General features: G+C 50.4%; 3 protein-coding genes across 3 annotated transcripts in view; 1 reads left to right on the top strand and 2 right to left on the bottom strand.

Moving 5' to 3' along the window:
• The window catches only part of LOC133234162 (myeloid-associated differentiation marker-like), a 58,493-nt gene extending 43,556 nt beyond the window's left edge, over positions 1-14,937 (bottom strand). The window contains exon 1 of the mRNA XM_061394386.1: positions 14,920-14,937. The gene's annotated coding sequence lies outside the window, so the exon portion shown is untranslated. The remainder of the gene's footprint in view (positions 1-14,919) is intronic.
• Positions 8,928-9,809, bottom strand: LOC133234726 (myeloid-associated differentiation marker-like). Its single transcript, XM_061395616.1, has one exon. The coding sequence runs from the start codon at positions 9,807-9,809 to the stop codon at positions 8,928-8,930; it is 882 nt and encodes a 293-aa protein (XP_061251600.1).
• A 3,463-nt stretch (positions 14,938-18,400) lies between the features above and the next one.
• Positions 18,401-19,341, top strand: LOC133234725 (myeloid-associated differentiation marker-like). Its single transcript, XM_061395615.1, has one exon. The coding sequence runs from the start codon at positions 18,409-18,411 to the stop codon at positions 19,339-19,341; it is 933 nt and encodes a 310-aa protein (XP_061251599.1). The 5' UTR covers positions 18,401-18,408.
• Positions 19,342-19,958: the final 617 nt, after the last annotated feature.

Here is a 19,958-nt window from a genome sequence, read left to right as displayed (position 1 = left end):
ATTCTAGTATGCTTTGTGCATCTGTATTATGTGTTAACCAGCCCTACTCAAGGGCAGAAATACCTACTCAAACATAAAGTTGAGTTTCTCTGGTGCATGCATGTAACTCCTTAGAAGGTACTACTACTTACTTATTTAGGACCTTATTAATGTCGTTAGCTGTGTTACTTATCCTGCCTATTTTACAAGACTCTTGTTTCTTGCATTAACAAATGAGTGATTGAGCCTATAATAAACAATCATGATGACCAAGGGACTTGAAATGACTGATCTGATGTAAAGTTCTATAAGATCCATGATTGTAATAGTGTGACTCTGGATACAGAAAGGAAAGAGGCAACAAGAGGGAGCCGTTTCCTGGAGCTGACAGACTAGTAAGGCAGGTGCTCCAGAGGATTTGGCTACTGTTACCAGGAGTGGGTGAGTAACAGCGCATTCAGTGGCCTAACAACAAAATCCTGGATTGATTTTGGAATGAGCATTCCTAGAACCCTGGGACAAATTGGCCAAAAAAGCCTCCCAAACCTTGTTTGAAATTAAGATCAAAAGGAAGGGAATTGTGCAGTAAAGAATGTCGCCCATCACCAGCTGTACAAGAATCAAGTCATTAGCCACTGTGGTCACCGACCTATAGTTGATCCTGGAAGGAATTCAGGGGGAAACTCAGGATGAGGCATTTTGTGCTCTGGGAAAACCGGGAGAACCTGCCCTCAGATAGTGATAGCTTTTTAGGAGAAATTTTTATGAACTCTGTTCTTGCATCTTCTCATACTTAGAAAAGCATGAAAGCCTTTAGCTAAAGTATTTTTGCTTAGGAACAGCAGTAAGCCTCTTCCAAGCCATGTGCTTGTTTGCATGTTCCCCTTCCCCCAAATCACGTACATACTAATCTCCTGCCTTATGGCTTCAGAACAGTTCTCAGTTTACTGAAAACTAGGACCTGGGTTATAGTTGTCAGGTTGGCTTGAATAAAGTTTTTGGTTTCTTTCTTAGATTGACTAGTGATTAATTTTTTTTTCATTGAGAAAAGCAAGTGAGCATTTACCCCTGTAAGTCTAGGTACAGGATTTTTACATTCTTCTATTTTCCTAAATCAAATTGAAAACAACCCTGGGACCTCACTTCCCAGGAAGATGAAGGTGCCTCTCTGCTTTAGTAAAAGAACTGCCCAGGGTGGGCTCACCTGAGGGGCTCACTGTCTAAGCCTCATGGTTCATGAGGGCGGCTGCTCCATCCACCCTGCTGGGGGGTTAAGTGTCATTTGTCACAATTCCAAGGCTGGTCCAGTCCCCTCACTGTGGAGCTCAAAAGAGAGTGTAAAGGTCCTCTGCTTAGTTCAACCCTCTCGTCATAAGGGAGGTACAGCTGGACCCCAGGGAGGGGCAGGACGTGTCCAGAGTCACCCTGCGTGTGGCAGAGTCAGAGTCAGGACCAGGTGTCCTGTCCCCAGGCCAGCTGTCTGTCCACGGCCCCACAGTGCTTGTGACAAGTGTGGCAGCGGCATCCTCCAGGCTGGGATTCTGCCCCATCCACCCTCGTTCTGCACAAACCTGCCCCATTCCCCTGAGGAGGGCACTCACTGCTGCTGAGTCAGTTTTCTCATCTGCTAGATGGGGGAGGGGTGCCAGAGACCCCTGGTCCTTCCCAGCCCCCCTCTTCCCAGGGCCCCTGGACTTGCCAGTCTTGGAGACTCAGACGTGGAGATGGAAGCCCCTGTGCCTCCCCCATGACCATGCTTCCTCCACTGAGAGCTGGCTGTGCAGGAGGCGTGGAGCTCGAGATGGGGCTGGTGCCACGGCACATGCTACCCTCTGGGTCCTGACACTCGCTCACCTCAGCACCTACCTGGGAGGTAAGGAGGCTTCCCTAGCTTTTCCCTCCCCTGGGGACATCCAAACCCCAGAGCCAAAGCTGGAGGTTGAGTTAGAGATTTCCTTTGGGAAAAGTTTTCCTTTGGGAATCCTGGTTCCTGTCCTTTTGAGGAAGCCTGAAGCCCTGGAAGGAACTAGGGGCTAGGAGTCAGGAGCCTGGGGTCACCCTCCAGGCCAGGCCGCAGCAAATACATCCCCAAATACATCTTATGGATGAGGGGCCTGGTGCCAGTCTCTGAGTTTTAAGACATTCCATTCTTTCATTAACAGACTGCTAGTGACTATATATAACATCCAGCTAAAAATTAGCAGGGGGGTACTCTTTCTGCCCCCTTTTGATACGTATGTCAGAAGCTTTCTCTATCTCTTTTATCCTTTAATAAAACGTTATTATACAAAAGCTCTGAGCTATTAAGCCTCATCTCTGGTCCTGGATTGAATTCTTCTCCTCTGGAGGCCAAGAATCCCAGCGTCTTTTCGTGGTTCAGCAGCAACCTATCATCAAGGGCTCTCCCTTGGTGGCCACTCACAGCAAGACAGGCAGCCCCACCCAACCCAAGAGCTTCCAAAGTTCATTAAAATAATAATAGTAACAACAGAGTTCATGACCCTAAACTCTAGAGCCAGAACAGGAGAGAACCCTGAGAGGTCGGGCTACACATCCCTACTCTCCCAGACCTGGTTCCCAGGTGGTACCACCTACGTCACCTGGTTCAGTGGTACAAATAGCAGGCATTGCTGTTGTAAAGCAGCAACCCCCCTACCCCCCCAACCCCCCGAGTGAAAAGCACAGTAGTTTGGTGTCATGAAAGTGAAAATGAAACTGTTAGTCGCTCGGTCATGTCTGACTCATTGTGACCCCATAGACTGTAGTCTGCCAGGCTCCTGTGTCCATGGAATTCTCCAGGCAAGAATACTGAAGTGAGTTCCCATTTCCTTCTCCAAAGTTTGAACTTGGATTTCAATCCCTTGGGTTCTTAACCTCACCTGGAGCCCCTCATCCCTTCAGTGGGCTACTTAGGACATGTTCTGCAGGGCTATGTCCTCTCTCTGCACGAACAGGCAGCCCAAGGAGATGGTAGGGGTGAGGCTGGACCAGTGACAGGAGGCCCCTTGGAGGTGCTCAGCCTTTAGGCCAGTGGCTCATCCGTGGCTGCACAGCACAGTAGCCTGATGTAGGCAGCACTTCTCAAACATGAACTCTGTGCCTCCTGCACACCCAGCTCTCAGTAGGGGAAGCGCTGACACGTGGGAAGCACAGGCTGATGCTCTAGAGAGACCCCAGTCAGCCCACCTGACTCCGTGTCTACCTCTGTGAGCTCAGGTCCTGTCCATCAAAGGGCTGAGGAGGGGGCTGAGGTCCCCCATAGGCAGGGTGCCCAGCACCAGGCTGGGGGTGGTGGGGACCTATGAACAGCACCATCATCCCTGTTCCTAATAAAGGCAGAGCCACCCCTGCTGCCCCTCTGGACCCCTGACCTAGCTGGGCCCCCACACACCTGGGGTTGATGCTGCAAATGCTGGGTTTTCTCACTGAGGCTGTGATAGAAGGAGGCATGGGAGGTGATGTTTGTTGAGGGGCTGCTTTGTGACTGGTTCTGGGCTCTGTGCTTCACACATGTCATCTTCCACAGTCCTCCAGTGACCCCAGCCTGGCTCTTGAGCCCCTGCTCTGTCCTCCCCAGCAGACCACTGGGAGCAACTCCTCAGAGAGCAGATTTGGGACAACCCAGGAGCCCTGCTGTCACCTATGGCTCTACTCATATCTGGGCAACTCCTGCCTCAGTCGTCTCCTCTGTGAAATGGGGATAAGAGTCCCGACTCCGTAGCCACCATGGAAACAACTGGGCTCATGCTGAACTCTGCTCTAGCCTTTCAGGCATCTGCATGGAGGTCACTGCCTCCTGCTCTTCTGCCCTCAGTTCTGAAAAGAGCAGATCAGGGTCCACTCCAGGCAACAGGGAGAAGGGAGAGCTGTGCTTCTCAACACCCTTCGCCTTTCGGTGGTTTCTTCCCAAGCCCTTTAGCTGCCCTACTCTGCTTCTCCAGATTAGTTCCCCAGCCCCTCTTCTCACCATCCACCCCCCACCTTCTCTCTGCTCCATTGCTTCTGCCATTCTGTCCTGGGCCAGGGGGAGGGTGTGTGTCCCCATGTTGTCCTTCATCTCGGCTCACAGAACACCTGTCCTTGTGCCCTTCTCAAGCCTTCAACATCCTGGGGACAGTCTGCTGCAGGGCAGGAGGCTCCATGAGTGACTCTGCCGTCCTGGGTGGTAGGAACCAGTCCCTGGAGACCGGGATAAACCCAGCAGGATGGCAGCGGGAGGAGAGGAAGGAGGAACAGCCTGTGGGGAGTCTCTAGTGTGTGTGTGGGGTGAGAGGGGAGTGCATCTGGCATGGCAGTCCTGGCTGGGATGTGCTCTCACCTGAGCCTGTGGGAAGACATTTGTGCATCCCCTCCTGCCTCAAGGGGGCTGCATGTGAACCTAGAAATGGGGAGGATGATGAGTGTGGTCAGGACCTCTGCTCCAAGGCTCACCACCCCCAATGCCTAAGCGGTTGACCCAGGAACAAGTGAGTGACCCCAGCCTGATGCTTGTCAGGACTGAGAATGCAGGCTGCACTGCGCAGGTGCCTCTCAGCCCAGCTGATGGTGTCTGTGAAGAAACGCTGGCCCGTGGGAACATGTTTGGGGCTGTGTTTGGACCACAGGACACCAGGTTGAGCCCTGAATCCTAGCCCACCTCCCACCTGCCACCTGACTCTTTTCACCTGGGCCGTGGACCCCGTCCTAGATGTGCCCAAGGACAGAGGAGTCATAGTCTGGAAAGCACTGCTTGGAGGGTTGAGTCCCTGGTTTATACACAAGGCTTTCCCTACTGAAGTTTCCAGCCAGGATAAATCCAGTGTCACTTCCACATGGTGACCTGTCACCCATCTTCACCTCATCCTCATGTCTCCATCTCAACCCTGAGTTCTTGACTGTCCAGGTTACAAGGCCCCAGTTTCTTCAATACTTTCCCCTTATGTGGAACCTGACCCCATTTTCTTCTGCCCCACCACCCACCCCAATATTGGCCTCCTCCTCCCTTCTCTGCTCATTTTAATTTAGTCACATCTGCAAAGATCTTTTTTTTTTTTTTCCCAAATAAATAACATTCACAGGATACAGGAGTTGACAAGGTTATCTCTCCAAGAAATATTTTTCCAGCCTACCAGAAGGACTGATTGTTTTTAAGGAAATAGGTATTTTTAGACTATTTCCCAAGGGGAAATTCAATAAGAAATTAACAAGAGCAGAAAAGAAATTGCTAGATAAAAATGAAACTGACCTGAATCAACCTGTATGAATTTTTAGTGGACTGTTTCAGGAAAGTTATTCCCTTATCACCTCAATTAGCAAAAACACTGAAATATCCATGTAGATTGTGTAAAGTTCAAGTGTGGCAAGGAAACAATGTGGAAAAAGATATTTTAGGTAAATGTAAATTCATTAACTAAAGCCCAGATTGCAAATTTAAATTCTGAGAAACAGAATTTAGGGTAATAAACATTACAAGGGACAAGGAGATAGTTTTTGAATTGAGAAAGTGAACAAGAAGACATAACAAGCCCAAACATATATGCATCTAACTATACGGCCTTGGAATATATGAAGCAGAGCAGTCAGCAGAACTTTTTAAAATATGTATTTATTCATTTATTTGGCCTCATCAGGTCTTCATTGCATCACTTGGGATCTTTGGCTGTGGTGCATGGAGTCTCTAGCTGATGCACGTGGGCTCGCTAGTTATGGCATGCAGGCTTAGTTGCTTTGAGACATGTGGAATCTTACTTCCCCAACCAGGGATTGAACCCACATTCCCTGCATTGCAAGGTAGATTCTTAACCACTGGACCACCAGGGAAGTCCCCCGTAGAACTTTCTGCAATGATAGAAATATTCTATACCTGTCTTGTTCAATACAGTAGCCTCTAACAACATGTAGGTATATGGTGCTTGAAATGTGGCTGGTAGGACTGAAGACTTACATGTTTCAATCTATTTAATTTTATTTAGTTAAAAATTAGGGGACTTCCTTGGTAGTTAAGACTCTGCACTTCCACTGCAGGGGGCACAGGTTCAGTTCCCATTTGGGGAACGAAGATCCCACATGCTGCATGGCTTGGCTAAAATAAATAAATAAATAAAACAAAAGGATATGATTAAAAAAAATTAAATAGCCGCATGCATCTACTGTCCAATATACTGTACAGAAGAATTGAGTTCATGAAGTAAGTAACTCTGAAGTGATAATCACAAGTTTCTTCACATTAATAACCTTTATCCTCTTTCTCTTTATTTCCTATTCTGACTCCAAAACAGTTGGACCATTCAGACTGTTTGATAACAAGTTAACGTATCTCCTATTTACCTAAATGATTTCATACACTGTCACCGTGATTCACATTTTATCATGCTCTGGGCATTAAAAAATATTTTCCCCTTTGGGCCTTGTGTCAGTATTTGGATGTTCCTTTGGGTTGAAGTCAAGCAATAATAAATGGCTTTTTGCAAACTTACCATCTAGGTTCCCTTGACCCTTGGCTCCTCTCCAACTGTGACCCTCTCTTTCCCCTTACAGACACTAGCTGCCCCAGGAGAAACCATATTTACTGTCTTTCCTTCTCTTTATCTGTCTCCAATGCACTGGCTTCTGTCCTGAGAACTTCATAAAAAAGCTCTAAGCAAGGCTGTCAATGACTTTCAAATGGTCACATCCAGTGGACACTTTTCAGTGCTTATTTCATGTGATCTCTGCAGTATTTAACCAAAAGTTTATGTTTAAATTCCTCTTGTCTTTCCTTAAAATGTTAATTTTATTTCAATGCTTCTTAAGATTTGCCTGCCATGGAGACTACCTCCTGGGAATGCCCCCTGCTCCACCCCACCTGCCCCTGGGTGAAGATCACATGCTTCATCCCAGTCCAGGAGAGAGTGGCAGCAGTGGGGGGCCTTCCCCTGAGCCTCCCTCACAACTCCACTTTCCTGGCACCTCTGGCCCTGGTGACACTAGGGCGCTGGGTCTGAGGCTTTGTGGTTGAGGACAGAAGACTTGTGGGGTCTTCGCAGCCACCAGTTACTGCAAAGGGCTGCTGGTCTCAATACAGGGGAGCACATGGGCCCACACCATGCACACACATGTGCACTGAGCACACACACAAGGACACACCTTTCTGGAGAGGCTCCTTTAAGAGTTAGGGGGCCAGGATGTTGGCATTGAGGTGGGACCCCCCCCCCCATCTTGTGTCACAGGCTGGGCCACACCCCAAGGCTTTTATCCAGGTGTGGATGGGGAGTCAGTGGGAGGGGCTTCCAGAAACAAATTTGGGTGAGGGTGGAAATTGGCTGGACTCTTCAGTAGTCTAGACAAATTGGAGCATTTAGAATATGTGAATGTCTTTCTCACATTTTTTATTTTGATTCTCTCATCGTTACATTGGGATTTAAAAGGGACAGTGGATATAGGCAAGGGGACAAGCCTTTTCTCTCTGACTGACATCAGGAGCTGATGGGAGCCAGAAGCTCCAGGGAATTTTTAAAAATTATATGCACTGATCTAGATCATATTATGCCTGAGTCTCATAGAACCAAGAAACAGCAGCAGAAAGCAATTGGCACACAGAAACACACAAGTGTGTGTCCCCTTGCACTCAAGCACTGCAGTTGCTTTGACAATGGAAGCAGCAACCCCCACCCCTACAAACCACCTGCCCAAGAAAATTTGAAAAGAAACTTCCCCCTTTAAGTACAGGGTTACCCAGTAATTTTTGCCCTCCTAATTAGAAGATAGAAAAAAAAAAAATCTCAGGCTAACATCACCTTTAAGGCTGCAGTGGCCATGCTCTTCTCCCTGCAGAGGCAGGACAAGCTGTTTTGAACACTGGGGCAGGAGGGCCACATCGCTGCCCCTCACCAACGCTGCAAACAGGTGTCTTCAAGATCCTGGGGTTCTTCACCAGCTCCTTTTTTTGATTCCCTATAGAGTAGTTGGGATGGAAGGCATTCACCCCTGGCTTCCTCTAAGATACCCTCTAGGCAGCAGGTGTTTAGTGAGCCTGCAAAAATTCTGGAGCCGACCTCAAAGGGGCTGAACACCAGGTGGGGCCCTGGAATCCAGGGTCTCTGTTTTAAGACTTCTGCCCGCTGGAAATAATTGACCTCTTGAGATTTTTTTTTTTAATTGAAGGGAGGGCACACTGTACACCCGCCTTCCACTCAGATAATTGAGGCCCAATGCCTAGTTACCCCGGAGAAGGCAATGGCACCCCACTCCAGTACTCTTGCTTGGAAAATCCCATGGATGGAGGAGCCTGGTAGGCTGCAGTCCATGGGGTCGCAAAGAGTCGTACACGACTGCGAGACTTCACTTCCACTTTTCACTTTCATGCATTGGAGAAGGAAATGGCAACTCACTCCAGTGTTCTTGCCTGGAGAATCCCAGGGACGGGGGAGCCTGGTGGGCTGCCGTCTATGGGGTTGCACAGAGTCGGACACGACTGAAGCGACTTAGCAGCAGCAGCAGCAGCCTAGTTACCCATGCCACCCCTAAACTCACACACACACACCAACTAAGGCACTGCCAGGGGTACAGACTTGCTTTGGCAACGAGGCCCCTCCGGATGTCCAGGGTGTGAACAGCCACACAGTGAGGTGTGTGCTGTGAAGTCAGCACCTTAAGAGGTGGGAGGCGGTGGTGGGCAGAGAAGGAAGGAATCTGATCTTGATGGATCAGCAGGAAAATGGGGAGAGGAGGTCAGGACATAGGAGACCAAGGATGATCAGAAAAGGGGCAAAAGCAGGAAATGTAGAAAAGATGAGAGAAGCAAGAGAAAGACAAAACAGGGTGTGAGCAAACACATAAAACAGGACAAAGAGCATATGGAGAGAAGGAAACAGAAAAGAGAGAGAGATGAACGGGAAAGAATGTGAGAAGGGGAGCCAGGAAGACGACATCAGAGCTCAGTATAGAAACCTCCATTGACAAGAGGGCTGATCCTCAGTCCTTGACAAAACCTAGCTGGCTGAGATCACCAGGTCGGCCACATAAATCAGCAGGTTGATGGCTGTCAGGATGGCCACAGCCGGTCGATAGTCCCTGAGGCTCGAGCAGTGGGTGAGCCCCAACGTGTACATGACCCAGAATCCCTCGGGCTTGTCCTCAATCGCCTCATTTACTGGGTAGAGCCACCAGAGAACCAAAGCCGTGGAGTAGAGGAGGACAGAGAGCAGGGTCAGCTGGATGGGCAGCCTGTACTCCCAGTTGCCCAGGTTCAGCAGCGTGGCCACAACCGCCTGGGTGAAGCAGATGCAATAGATGGCCAGACACCACTCGTGAGCTGGCTCCTTTGGGTGCCGGGAGGTGTTGCTGATGAAGGTGAAGATGACACAGGTCACAAAAATCTCCAGCACCTTCAGCACGCCCTGAGTGGTGTACACAGCGCAGGTGAGGTCTTTGAGCTTGTCGCAGTTCCACGTGCAAGACAGTTCTACACCATAAAGGAAGCACGTAATGTAGGTGAATAATAGGGCAGCGTTGACCCGGTCTATGAAAGGGTCATAAGGCAAAAACCGGTGGCTCTGGATAGACTGGACGACGAGTAGTGAGAGACAGACGTGGGTGGCGAAGCAGGCATCTGGGAGGGGCATGTGGTACCAGAAAGGAAAGTGGGACTGGATATAACACAATTCAACTATGACTACGATGAGGCTTATGGGCAAAGAGAGGAACCAGATGAGCATGGCGCAGATATTTATGTCCCTGTAACCTATGCCCCTCTTCCTTTCAGAAGTCACCAGCCAGAAGGCCACACAGCTGGAGAACAACTGCAGCAGGCGGAAGCAGAACCACACCAAGGCCAAGTAGTCCTGGTCTGTGGATGTGGACCTGGTGGCCATGGTGCTGTGATGGTCAGACAGGTCACGGTCACTGGTTGTGGCAGTGGTCCTCACTGAAGATCCACCAGAGAAAGATCCAGATCCGGAGATGGATTGAGTCAGATGCCTGAAAACGACCCAGGGCCCTGTGATGGCTGAGGCTCAGGACCTGTAGAGTTAGAACCAATGACTCAGACACTTGGGTAACAGCACAGCCACTCCAGAATGATTCTCCCCACACATCACTGGTGGCTTTTTCAGGAGACTTGTTTTATCCTAAACCTCACAGCTAGATTGAGGGTGGCATCAAAACTGTGTATATATTTTTATCTCTTTGTGCTGCTGCTGCTGCTGCTGCTTATAAGTCACTTCAGTCGTGTCCGACTCTGTGCAACCCCCTAGACCACAGCCCACCAGGCTCCCTCGTCCCTGGGATTCTCCAGGCAAGAATACTGGAGTGGGTTGCCATTTCCTTCTCCAATGCATGAAAGTGAAAAGTGAAAGTGAAGTCGCTCAGTTGTGTCTGACTCTAAGCAACCCCATGGACTGCAGCCTACCAGGCTCCTCCATCCATGGGATTTTCCAGGCAAGAATACAGGAGTGGGGTGCAATCGCCTTCTTTGTGTTAGATACCATTATTTAAAGGAATATAGAGTATGCTGCTCCTTTTCTACAATCACAAACCTTCATGATTCTCAAAATTGAAAAAGAATTAAAAAAAAAAATAGTTTGGTAGCAAATTTTGACCTGAACAGACCTGAGACAATTAACGACTTTTGTTTATTTCAATGAAAGTGAATGTTCAAAAGTACAGTTGCCAAAATGAATGTGTTTGATCACAAATTGTTTTTAGACACCAGTGGGGTGTGATGTCATATAGAGTAGATGCACCGTGTTACTAGTCGGAAGCAGAAAGTTTCTGAATTCAGAAGCATATCTGTCCCAAAGGGATTTCAGAAAAAAGACTATGGATTGTAGTCTTTTGGAGGATGTGTCCCGGCCTGTCCTCCCCGCAGCATCACTAGAAGGAGCTGCCATCTGAGGGGACGCAGCCCCAACCAGAGGAGGGCAGTTTCAGGGGTGAACAGGGAGGAGCCATGAGGTGAGAGCAAGGCCGTGGGAACAGAATGACATGGGAAGTAGGGACTGTTGTGAATCCCCTCCACCCATTTTTGCCTCAACCTGTGACTCTTCCCCACTGGGGAGGGGATATCTCAACCCAGCGTGACTCCAAGGATGAGTGTCTTGGAGAAATCACAGAACAAATTAACATAATGTTTGGCTCATAAGCTCCAAAGCAGCCATCCATGCGCCAGTCTGGAAAGATCTAGGAGTAGTCCTACCTGTGTGGGTTTTCCTGGCCTGGGAGACTGGTTAGCAGCTTCCAAGCTGGGAAGAAGGGATTGGAAATGAACAAGGATGCTGTGTCTGATTCTGATGGGGAGTCTTCCAGGGCATCTCAGGGAGGGGGTGAGGATGGATGGATGATCACCCCCTTTTAAGGGCAGGAGCTGAAAGAGGAGGCCCCTGCAGGACCCCTGGGAGGGGCCATCCCTGAGGATGCACCCAGGACTTGGGGGGGGGAGGGGGGGGGCAGAATGGAGATGACTGGGGGTACCCCAGGGTCCCAGTGGCCCTGAGGCAGCCCAGTAGGGGTCTTCTGACCAGAAGAGATGCAGGCATGGAGCCAACCTTCCCATGGAGGAGGGGCCTGGACTGGAACTGAGACAGAACAGGGGCCTGAAGGGGTTTCAGGCTGTGACAGGGACACATGGCTAGAGTGGCATGGACCTTAGAGACCACGGAATTGCCCAGGTCACCTGCCCAAGACAGTCCCACGAGCCAGGGCTGCAGTCCTGCTCACACAGGGGCTCCTCCAGGGTCCAGTGTTGGGGGAGTGTGCCTCTCCCCGCCTGCCCCCTCCTCAGGGACAGCCGCCCTGTTTCCAAGGGACTATTTGCTGAAAGGCCCCCAGGGCAGAAGGGCCAGCACTCTGAGCCCCAGCCAGCTTCCTGCCATCAGGGGCCTTGTCATCTTGCTGATAATAAACCCTGGGACAAGCTGAGGCTGGAAAGAGAAACACAAAGCAAAGCCTGAGAACCTTCCTGGACTCACAAAGCTCCTTGAGCCCCAATCGCCAGTGGAGCCCTGGAGCCTGCTAGCCTCCCCCCACTGCCAAGGGTGGGGAGGGGCACTGGCGTGAGGAACGCTGGGGGTGTCATGCTCTCTGTACTCCAGTTTGATCCTGGCTTAATTACCTGAACTCACCCTGAGATTCCACCTAAGACTAAAAGACAACTTTGGATCCTTCTCATGTCACAGAGGGAGGGCTGGGGAAGGAGAGGATGAGGTTCTTGCTGTGTGACCCTGGGTCAGGCCTGTGTCCTCTCTGGGTCTCAGTTCCCCGACCTGGAAATCAGCAGCTTTGCCTGAGTCTCCCCAGAAGTCCCTCCTCCACTCTAATCTGTGATCCTGGACATGGTGCCCCCGTCGGAGTACAGCCTGGATGTGGCTGAGCCCTGCCTGCCCAGCAGCCAGACGTGTGGACTGGAAGACAGGGAACCAGGAAGGTCATGGTCAGGACAGAGGAAGGAGGAGGAGGTGCCAGAAGGGCAAAGAAGGTAGAGGGGAGAGATTGTGGGAGATCCCGCAGAGCTGGATGAACCTGGGCAAGTTACTCACCAGAGCCTTAGTTTCGCCGTCTGTGCAGGGGGCTTTAGTATCTACTTTACATTAATTAAATGTATGGAAGCATGTGAAGGGCTTATCAGAGCCCTGGTGCATGGCACAATCAACCCATGCCATTTACCTGTCCCCCTCCCCCTCACAAAGGACCCAGAAGGCCCTGGCCCCACTCTGGATATCAGCATATGCAGCTTGATTTGCTGCAGATCAGGGGCTGCAAACCAGCTTGGACTGGAGGTGGTCCAGGGGTGTGTTTGGTTTCCCTTCAGAAAGCGATGGTAGAGAATCAACATTATTTTTTTCCTCAAGTGTTTGGTAGCTGCACAGCGCTCCAATTTCACATGAAAAGCCAGATTTCCAGCTCCTTTTCAAGCCTTAGGAGATCCGGTTTCACTGAGCTGCATTCCCTAAAAAGGGGGTCACTGGAGCTGAGCAGCTGCTGTCTCCTTTATATTGTTTTCATTCTCCGTTTAATTTTCTATATTTTCTTTTTCTCATGTATAACTGAACTGACAAAAATTAGGACTATGATCATCTCCCATGTGCCTGTTTCCCCTCTTGGGTGTGGCCAGGCTTCCTGCCTGCTCACAGAAGCATCTGCCCCTCCATTCAGGGAGCATCCATGTCCTCAACCTCATGTACAGCCTTCAGCGCATTTCACATGCTCTGACATCACATTTGGACATGTGTGTACATATATGCACACGAGTTTATAGGGCATATCTGTATATATTTTCCAGTTTTATACACATGAGACCGTGTCATGCACATGGCATCTTGCTTTTTCACCACACTTTTGAGGTGCAGCTGGTCCTCTCCAGGGGCCCTAGTGCTCTCCATCCCCTTTACTTATTTCCTTCCCTCCTGGCTCCTGCGGGTGTTTGGACTGACCTGCCTTCTCTAGATCAGTTGACCCTCCCCTGTGAGTCTCAGACACTGGGGGACACAGGATATGACCAGGGGTCCTGGGATCCACATGACCACCATGCTCTAGAGTAGGAGGTCAGCAAGCTTTTCTGAAAACTTGAAAAAAAAATATGACAAAGAATTTATTTTTCATTTCTGGAAATTCATCTTGAATTTCTAGGGCTACTGCAGCAAATCATCACAAGCCTGATGGCTTAAAACAGCAGTGTATTCTCTCACAGTTCTGGAGGTCAGAGTTTTGAAACAAGGTGTCAGCAGGGCTGCTCTGTCTCTGATGCCCCAGGGAAGGGTCCCTCTTCGCCTCTTTTAGCTTCTGGAAGCCCCTTAGCCATGTTACCCAACTCGGGCTTGTCTGCTTATCCCTCAGGAAGCCAAACATTGAGAGACCAGTGTCGGGAACAAGGTGCTGCATCTCCACTGTGAACACGATCATCGCCCATGTCTGTGCATCAGCCTACAATGGGGGGGCGGGGGTCAGAAAAAATACTAATGAACGTTTCTACCATTTTTTCTGGATCACCTGTGTACGGAGGACTGGTGTTTTTATGGTTTAGTAGGTTTGAGGTGGAAAACAAAATCCAATGATGGCCAACTGGCTGTCCTCTCGCACTCAGACCTCCTGCAGAGAACTGTCTTGTTGGAAATCTACCCTCTCCCTCCCCCTCCCCCTGTAGTGGACACACCCTGACCAAACCGAGTGTCCTGTCAGGTCTTAAAGGAAGAAACTTTCAGATCCTTTTTTTCTCATGCTGGGCAGGGGGTGGGGTGGGGGGTGCCCCAGGTTAGAACTCCCCTGGTGTTAGAACAATAGAACTCTTCTTCCGTCCAGAGACTGGGGGAAGGGAGCGCAGACCTAGGCAGCCCCTGCCTGGAGCATTAGGATAGGAACCACAGAGATGGGGGAAATTCAGATCCATAAGAAGCTGATCCCCTCTTTTCCCTCCCTCGCCTGCAAAGACTCGTCTGTAAAGGGGGCAGGCTTTTCACAGTTTAGTTTCCCTTTTGCCTTTAATTTAGTGTCCTTGTTGGAAGAATTTTGCCTTTCAGTGCCCTGTTACTGTTACTATGGAGTAACAGGAAGGCCTGTTCCCCATGGAGTTCCCTCCCACTTACCAGATCTTTGACAAATTAGTTCTAAGTCCAAATAGTGGAGGAATTTAGAGACCCATTCAGGGGGTCTCTGAATGGGCCAGTCTGTATTGCAATTTAAAAAAAGACTTTTTTAAAACAAGGTCATAGCTCTAGTTTTGCCAACCTGCCAGGATGTGTCCAGTGGACTTCTACAAACTCTAGAAGTCCACTGGATGGATGTAGGCCCCCCCACTTCACTTCACCCACTCCCCTGGAACAGATTACAAATAACATGCAAATTCCCTCTTGGGTAGAGACTGGTACAGAGTCACAGAAAAGCCAGGTCCCACTCCTGTTCTGTCCAAATTGACCCCAAAGTTCCAAAGGGCAAAGAATATTCCCAAACAGGTGGGAAGGGGGCTTCCAAGGTACACACCCCTCTACTCACTCAGTCAACAGCTCCGCAGCTCCTTCAGAGGCCGGTTTCCTTCTCTCAACAGAAAGTGAAAGCAGGCTGTGAGGAAGTGTTAGGGGAAGCACGCTGACTGAAACCGCCCACCCTGGCCAGGCACCACAGTTGTTTCCATGTTTCCATGAGTTGTTTTATGACAGGAAGTCCTGGTAAGGAACAGGGAACTAATAAGCCTCCATCAACCAGAAGAGTTCGGGAAAGGTCAAAAGGAGGCACCACGTGTCCGACCACCTCCCAGAATCCTTCTCTCTGGCATCCATCTTGGCTGAACAAGGCACCACCAGGAAGGACTCTGAGTCAGAATGATTGGCTAAAGACCACCCAGAAACTAATCCCATCACCCTAAAACCCAAGACTGCGAGCCATGTGACAGAGCAGTTCTGGGTTCCCTTACCCTCCTGCTCTCCACCCGGGTGCCCTTTCCCAAAAAATCTCTTGCTTTGTCAGCGCATGTGACTCCTCAGACAATTCATTTCCAAGTGTTACACAAGAGCCCAGTTTCGGGCCCTGGAAGGGGTCCGCCTTCCTGCAACAGAAGGACTCGGGAGGGACAGGGCAAGTTCGGAAACTAACACATTTGGCAGCTACTGGCACATCCCTGTAGATCCTCGCTGGGAGCAACTGGCACCTCGACCTTCTCAGAGGCACCACCCTTGTCGCCCCCGGAGGAGGGGGAGGGGCCGGAGCCCCAGGGACATGACTGCTGCCTGGATGGCCAACATTGTCACCCTGCTCAGAATAAGAACTCAGTATTGAGAAACAAGTGTTGAGTAAAAGAAAAGTAGCTTTATTTTAAGGAAGATGCAACCGGGGGAGAAGGCAGACCACTGTGCAAAAGAACCAGCTCGCAGCACTCCAAGGTTGAGCCGGAATTTATACAAGGAGGGAAACAGGAAAGGGATGCAGGCTGTAGGCTGCATTGCTGGAGGTGCTCTGTGCTTCTATTTTTAGAGACTTTACATTAACCACGAGACACCTTTCTGGCTTTTAAACTTGAGTGTGGTCCTTACATTGTCCAGATCAGTGGGTCATTATTCTACAGGTCACTGGTCATATATTTCTAGAGAAAGAACTAAGATAGAAACAGACAAAAACAGGCAGATCCACACAGTCCATTTTTTGGACTGATCAAACAGATCAATACAGATAAAAACAGTCCATCAAACTCTGGAGCTGTGTTTAACTATTCATAAGACTTTGGTTGTAAAACAAGCAAGGTTTTAACTCTGTTGATAGTGTCTGACCATCACCATCACTATGGCAGGAAGCTGCTGGGGATCAGGGTGCTGGCCCTTCAGCCCTGGGGGCATGTCAGCAAATAGTCCCTTGGAAACAGGGCAGCTGTCCCTGAGGAGGGGGCGGGCTGGGAGAGGCCCCACTCCCCCGACACACTGGACCCTAGAGGAGCCCCCGTGTGAGGCAGGACTGCAGCCCTGTCTTGGGCAGGTGACCTGGGCAATTCCATGGTCTCCAGGGTCCCTGCCACTCTGGCCACGTGTCCCTGTCACAGCCCTGAAACCCCTTCAGGCCCCTGTTCTCCTCTCTCAGTTCCAGTCCAGGCCCCTCCTCCATGGGGAAGGTTGGCTCCATGCCTGCATCTCTTCTGGGTCAGAAGACACCTACTGCGCTGCCTCAGGGCCACTGGAACCCTGGGATCCCCCCAGTCATCTCCACTCTGCCCCCCGCCCCCACCCCAGTCACGGGTGCAACCTCAAGGCTGTCACCTCTTAGGGGTCCTGCAGGGGGCTCCTCTTTCAGCTTCTGCCCCTAAAAGAGGGCCAATCATCTGTCAATCCCCACCCTGTCCCTGGGATGCCCTGAAAGGCCCCCCATCAGAATCAGACACAGCATCCTTGTTCATTTCTAATCCCTTCTTCCCAGCTTGGAAGCTGCTAAGTAGTCTCCCAGGCCAGGAGAATCCTCACTCAGGTAGGACTACTTCTAGATCTTTTCAGACTCACATCCGGATGGCAGTTTTGCAGTTTAAGAGTCAGACATTATGTTCATTTATTCTGTGTTTCTTCAAAGACGTTCCACTTTGGAGTCATGCTGGGTTGGGGGGCTCCCCTCCTCAATGGGGAAGAGTCACATGTGAAGGCAAAATTGAGGGAGGGGATTCACAGCAGTCCCTACTTCCCACATCATCTCATGTCCCCACGGCCTTGCTCTCACCCCAGGGCTCCTCCCTGTTCACCTCTGAGGCTGCCCTCCTACAAGTGGAGCTGCGTCCCCTCAGATGGCAGCTCCTTCTAGTGATGCTGCAGGGAGGACAGGCCGGGACACTGTGTCTTAGTTTGCTGTGGAAGGAGGCTGTGGCCCTGAAGGCATGTCCTGGGTCGCAGAGCCCTGAGGCTTGGTCCTGGCCACCCACCCACAGGCCCTGCTGACACGTGGGCTGTAGAGTGAAGTGCTCAAACCACAGCTTTGGCATTACTATCTGGGTTCCCACTCCTCAGCTTTTAACCTCAGGGAAGTCACTTGAGTCCTCCAGCCTTAGTTTTCTCATTTGTAAAATGGGGTTAGCAGTATAATCTACAGTCTCTTTTCTACAGTCTCAATTCTGGAGTCAGAGTTGAGATATGCTCCAGAATTCAGAGATTTTTAGCACTAGACAGATAACCTGGTGCATCCACTGTATATGACATAACACTGAAAGCTCTTTGCAATTAAACACATTAGTATTTGTGCAACTGCCTAAATTGAACTTTCACACTAAGTGAAATGAATGCATGCATGCTTGCTAAGTTGCTTCAGTCGTGTTCGCTTCTTTGTGATGCTATGGACTGTAGCCGCCCAGGCTCCTCTGTCCATAGGATTCTCCAGGCAAGAATACTGGAGTGGGTTGCCATGCTCTCCTCCAGGGGATCTTCCCAACCCCGGGATCGAATCTGCGTTTCCTGAGGCTCCTGCATTGCAGGCAGATTCTTTACCCTTGAGCTACGGGGGAAACCCCAAGTGAAATAAATAAAGATCATTAATTGTCTCATGTATGTTTAGGTCAAATGCTTTTACCAAATGAATTATTTAATACTTTAATTTTCAGAGCCTGAAAGGCTTGGGATGTCAGATAAAGCCCATCCTACCCTGTGTTCCTGTAGATAATGACACAGTTTAAAGGGCAAAAATATGTTCATGGTTTGAAGCCAGACCCAACCCAGCTGGGAGTTTTGGGATAAGACAAGTGTCCTGACAAGGCCAAGGCTGATGGGTGGTGAGAACTCTTCTGGAGCGGCTGTGCTGTTACTCGAGTGTCTGAGCCATTGGTTCCAACTCCACAGATCCCGAGCCTCAGCCGTCACAGGGCCCTGAGCCTTTCCCTGGCAACTGACTTAATCCGCCTCTGAAGCTGGATCTTTCTCCGGCGGGTCCTCAGCCACGACCACTCTCATACTGAAGGTGAAGGTGACCTGCATGACCATCGTGACCTCCATGTAATCATCCTGAGGCCTGGACTTCTGGGCCATCATGGGCTACTTCCTCCGAACACTGCAGCTGCTCTCCACCTGCGTGGCCATCTCACTAGTGGGCAGCCTGGACAGCTGGACGGTGCCCACAAGTACCTGGTCCTTTGTTATCTTGTGCTTCTGCTGCCTGGTGACCCTCATCATCCCCATAATCGAATCACTGGCGCTACAGTACCGCTTCTCTTTCTCTTGGGGGGATTTTCTCCTCTGCCATGCCTGCTACCTCTCCCTCTTCTGCCTCTTGGTCTCCATCATTTACCCCGCTACCTATGTCCAGTTTTTGTTTTACACCCCCTCCTGGGACCACGCCATCGCTGCTACTGCGTTCTGCTTCATTTCTACTGTGTCTTATGCCACCGAAGCAATCTGGATCTTGGGCTGGCCCCAGACAGGTGATTTCACTGGCTATACAGGCAGCTTGCCATTCCTCCTCAAGATGCTAGAGACACTGGTGGCCTGTGTCATCTTACCCTTCATCAGCAATCCCTCCCTGTACATGGACCACCCATTGCTGGTGTCATGCGTGGCCGTGTACTCCATCTGCTTCATCCTGGGGATCGTGACCATCCTGTTGAACCTGGCTAACTGTGAGAACCGGCTGCCCATCTCCTCCTCCATGTTCCATCTGGTGCTGAGCCTACTGTCTGTCCTTCTCTACATTGGTGCTCTGGTCCTCTGGCCACTCGACCAATTTGATGAAAAGTTTGGTGGGCAGCCCGAGAGGTCCAGGGATGTGAGCTGTCAACATAGACTTACCAACTATCTTTGTGTCTGGGACCAGCGACTGGCCGTGGCCATCCTGACAGCCATCAACCTGCTGATTTACGTGGCCGACCTGGTGTACTGGGCTCGCCAGGTTTCTGTAGGGACTGAGGACCAGCCCGGGGACTCCTCACCACCTCTGCTCACAGCGGGTATCTTTACCGACCTCTGACACCCTCTTCCTGGCTCCCTCTCTCTCTCCTCACATCCTTCCCCATTTATCTCACTCTCCTTTCTGTTCCATTCCCCACTTCTGCTCTGTCTTCATCCTGTTTTCTTTGGTTTTCCACATTCTGTTTTGCCTCTTTCTCTTGCTTCGCTCATCTTTTCTACATTTTTTACTTTTTGCCCCTTTCCTGGTCATCCTTTGTTTTCTCATCTCCTGTGTCCTGACCACCTCTCCCCATTTTCCTTCTTCTGATCCATCAGGACCTGAGACCCCTTCTTTCTCTGCCCACCGCCCCCTCCTGCCTCCTAAGGTGCTGACTCGACAGCACACAGCCCTCTGTGCAGCTGTTCACACCCTGGGCCTCTGGAGGGGCCTCATTGCCCAAGTGTGTCTGTCCCCCTGGGTGCCTTAGTTAGCACGTGGGGTGGATTTGGGGTGTGATTGGTAGCTAAGGATCAGGCCTCACTTAGTCCTCATAGAGTGGGTGGTACACTGCACCTTTCCTTTAAGTTAAAAAAATAAAGCTCTGGAGATCAGTAATTTCCCTTAGGCAGGAGTGCTAATGCAGAGACTTGGATCCCTAGGCCCCCCTTGGGGCTCCGTCCCACCTGAAATTGGCT

The sequence above is a fragment of the Bos javanicus genome, chromosome 21 (genome assembly GCF_032452875.1).
Source record: "Bos javanicus breed banteng chromosome 21, ARS-OSU_banteng_1.0, whole genome shotgun sequence".
NCBI classification, from domain to species: Eukaryota; Metazoa; Chordata; class Mammalia; order Artiodactyla; family Bovidae; genus Bos; species Bos javanicus.
Note: the sequence above shows the minus strand (reverse complement) of the source record. Positions and strands in the feature narration are given on the sequence as shown.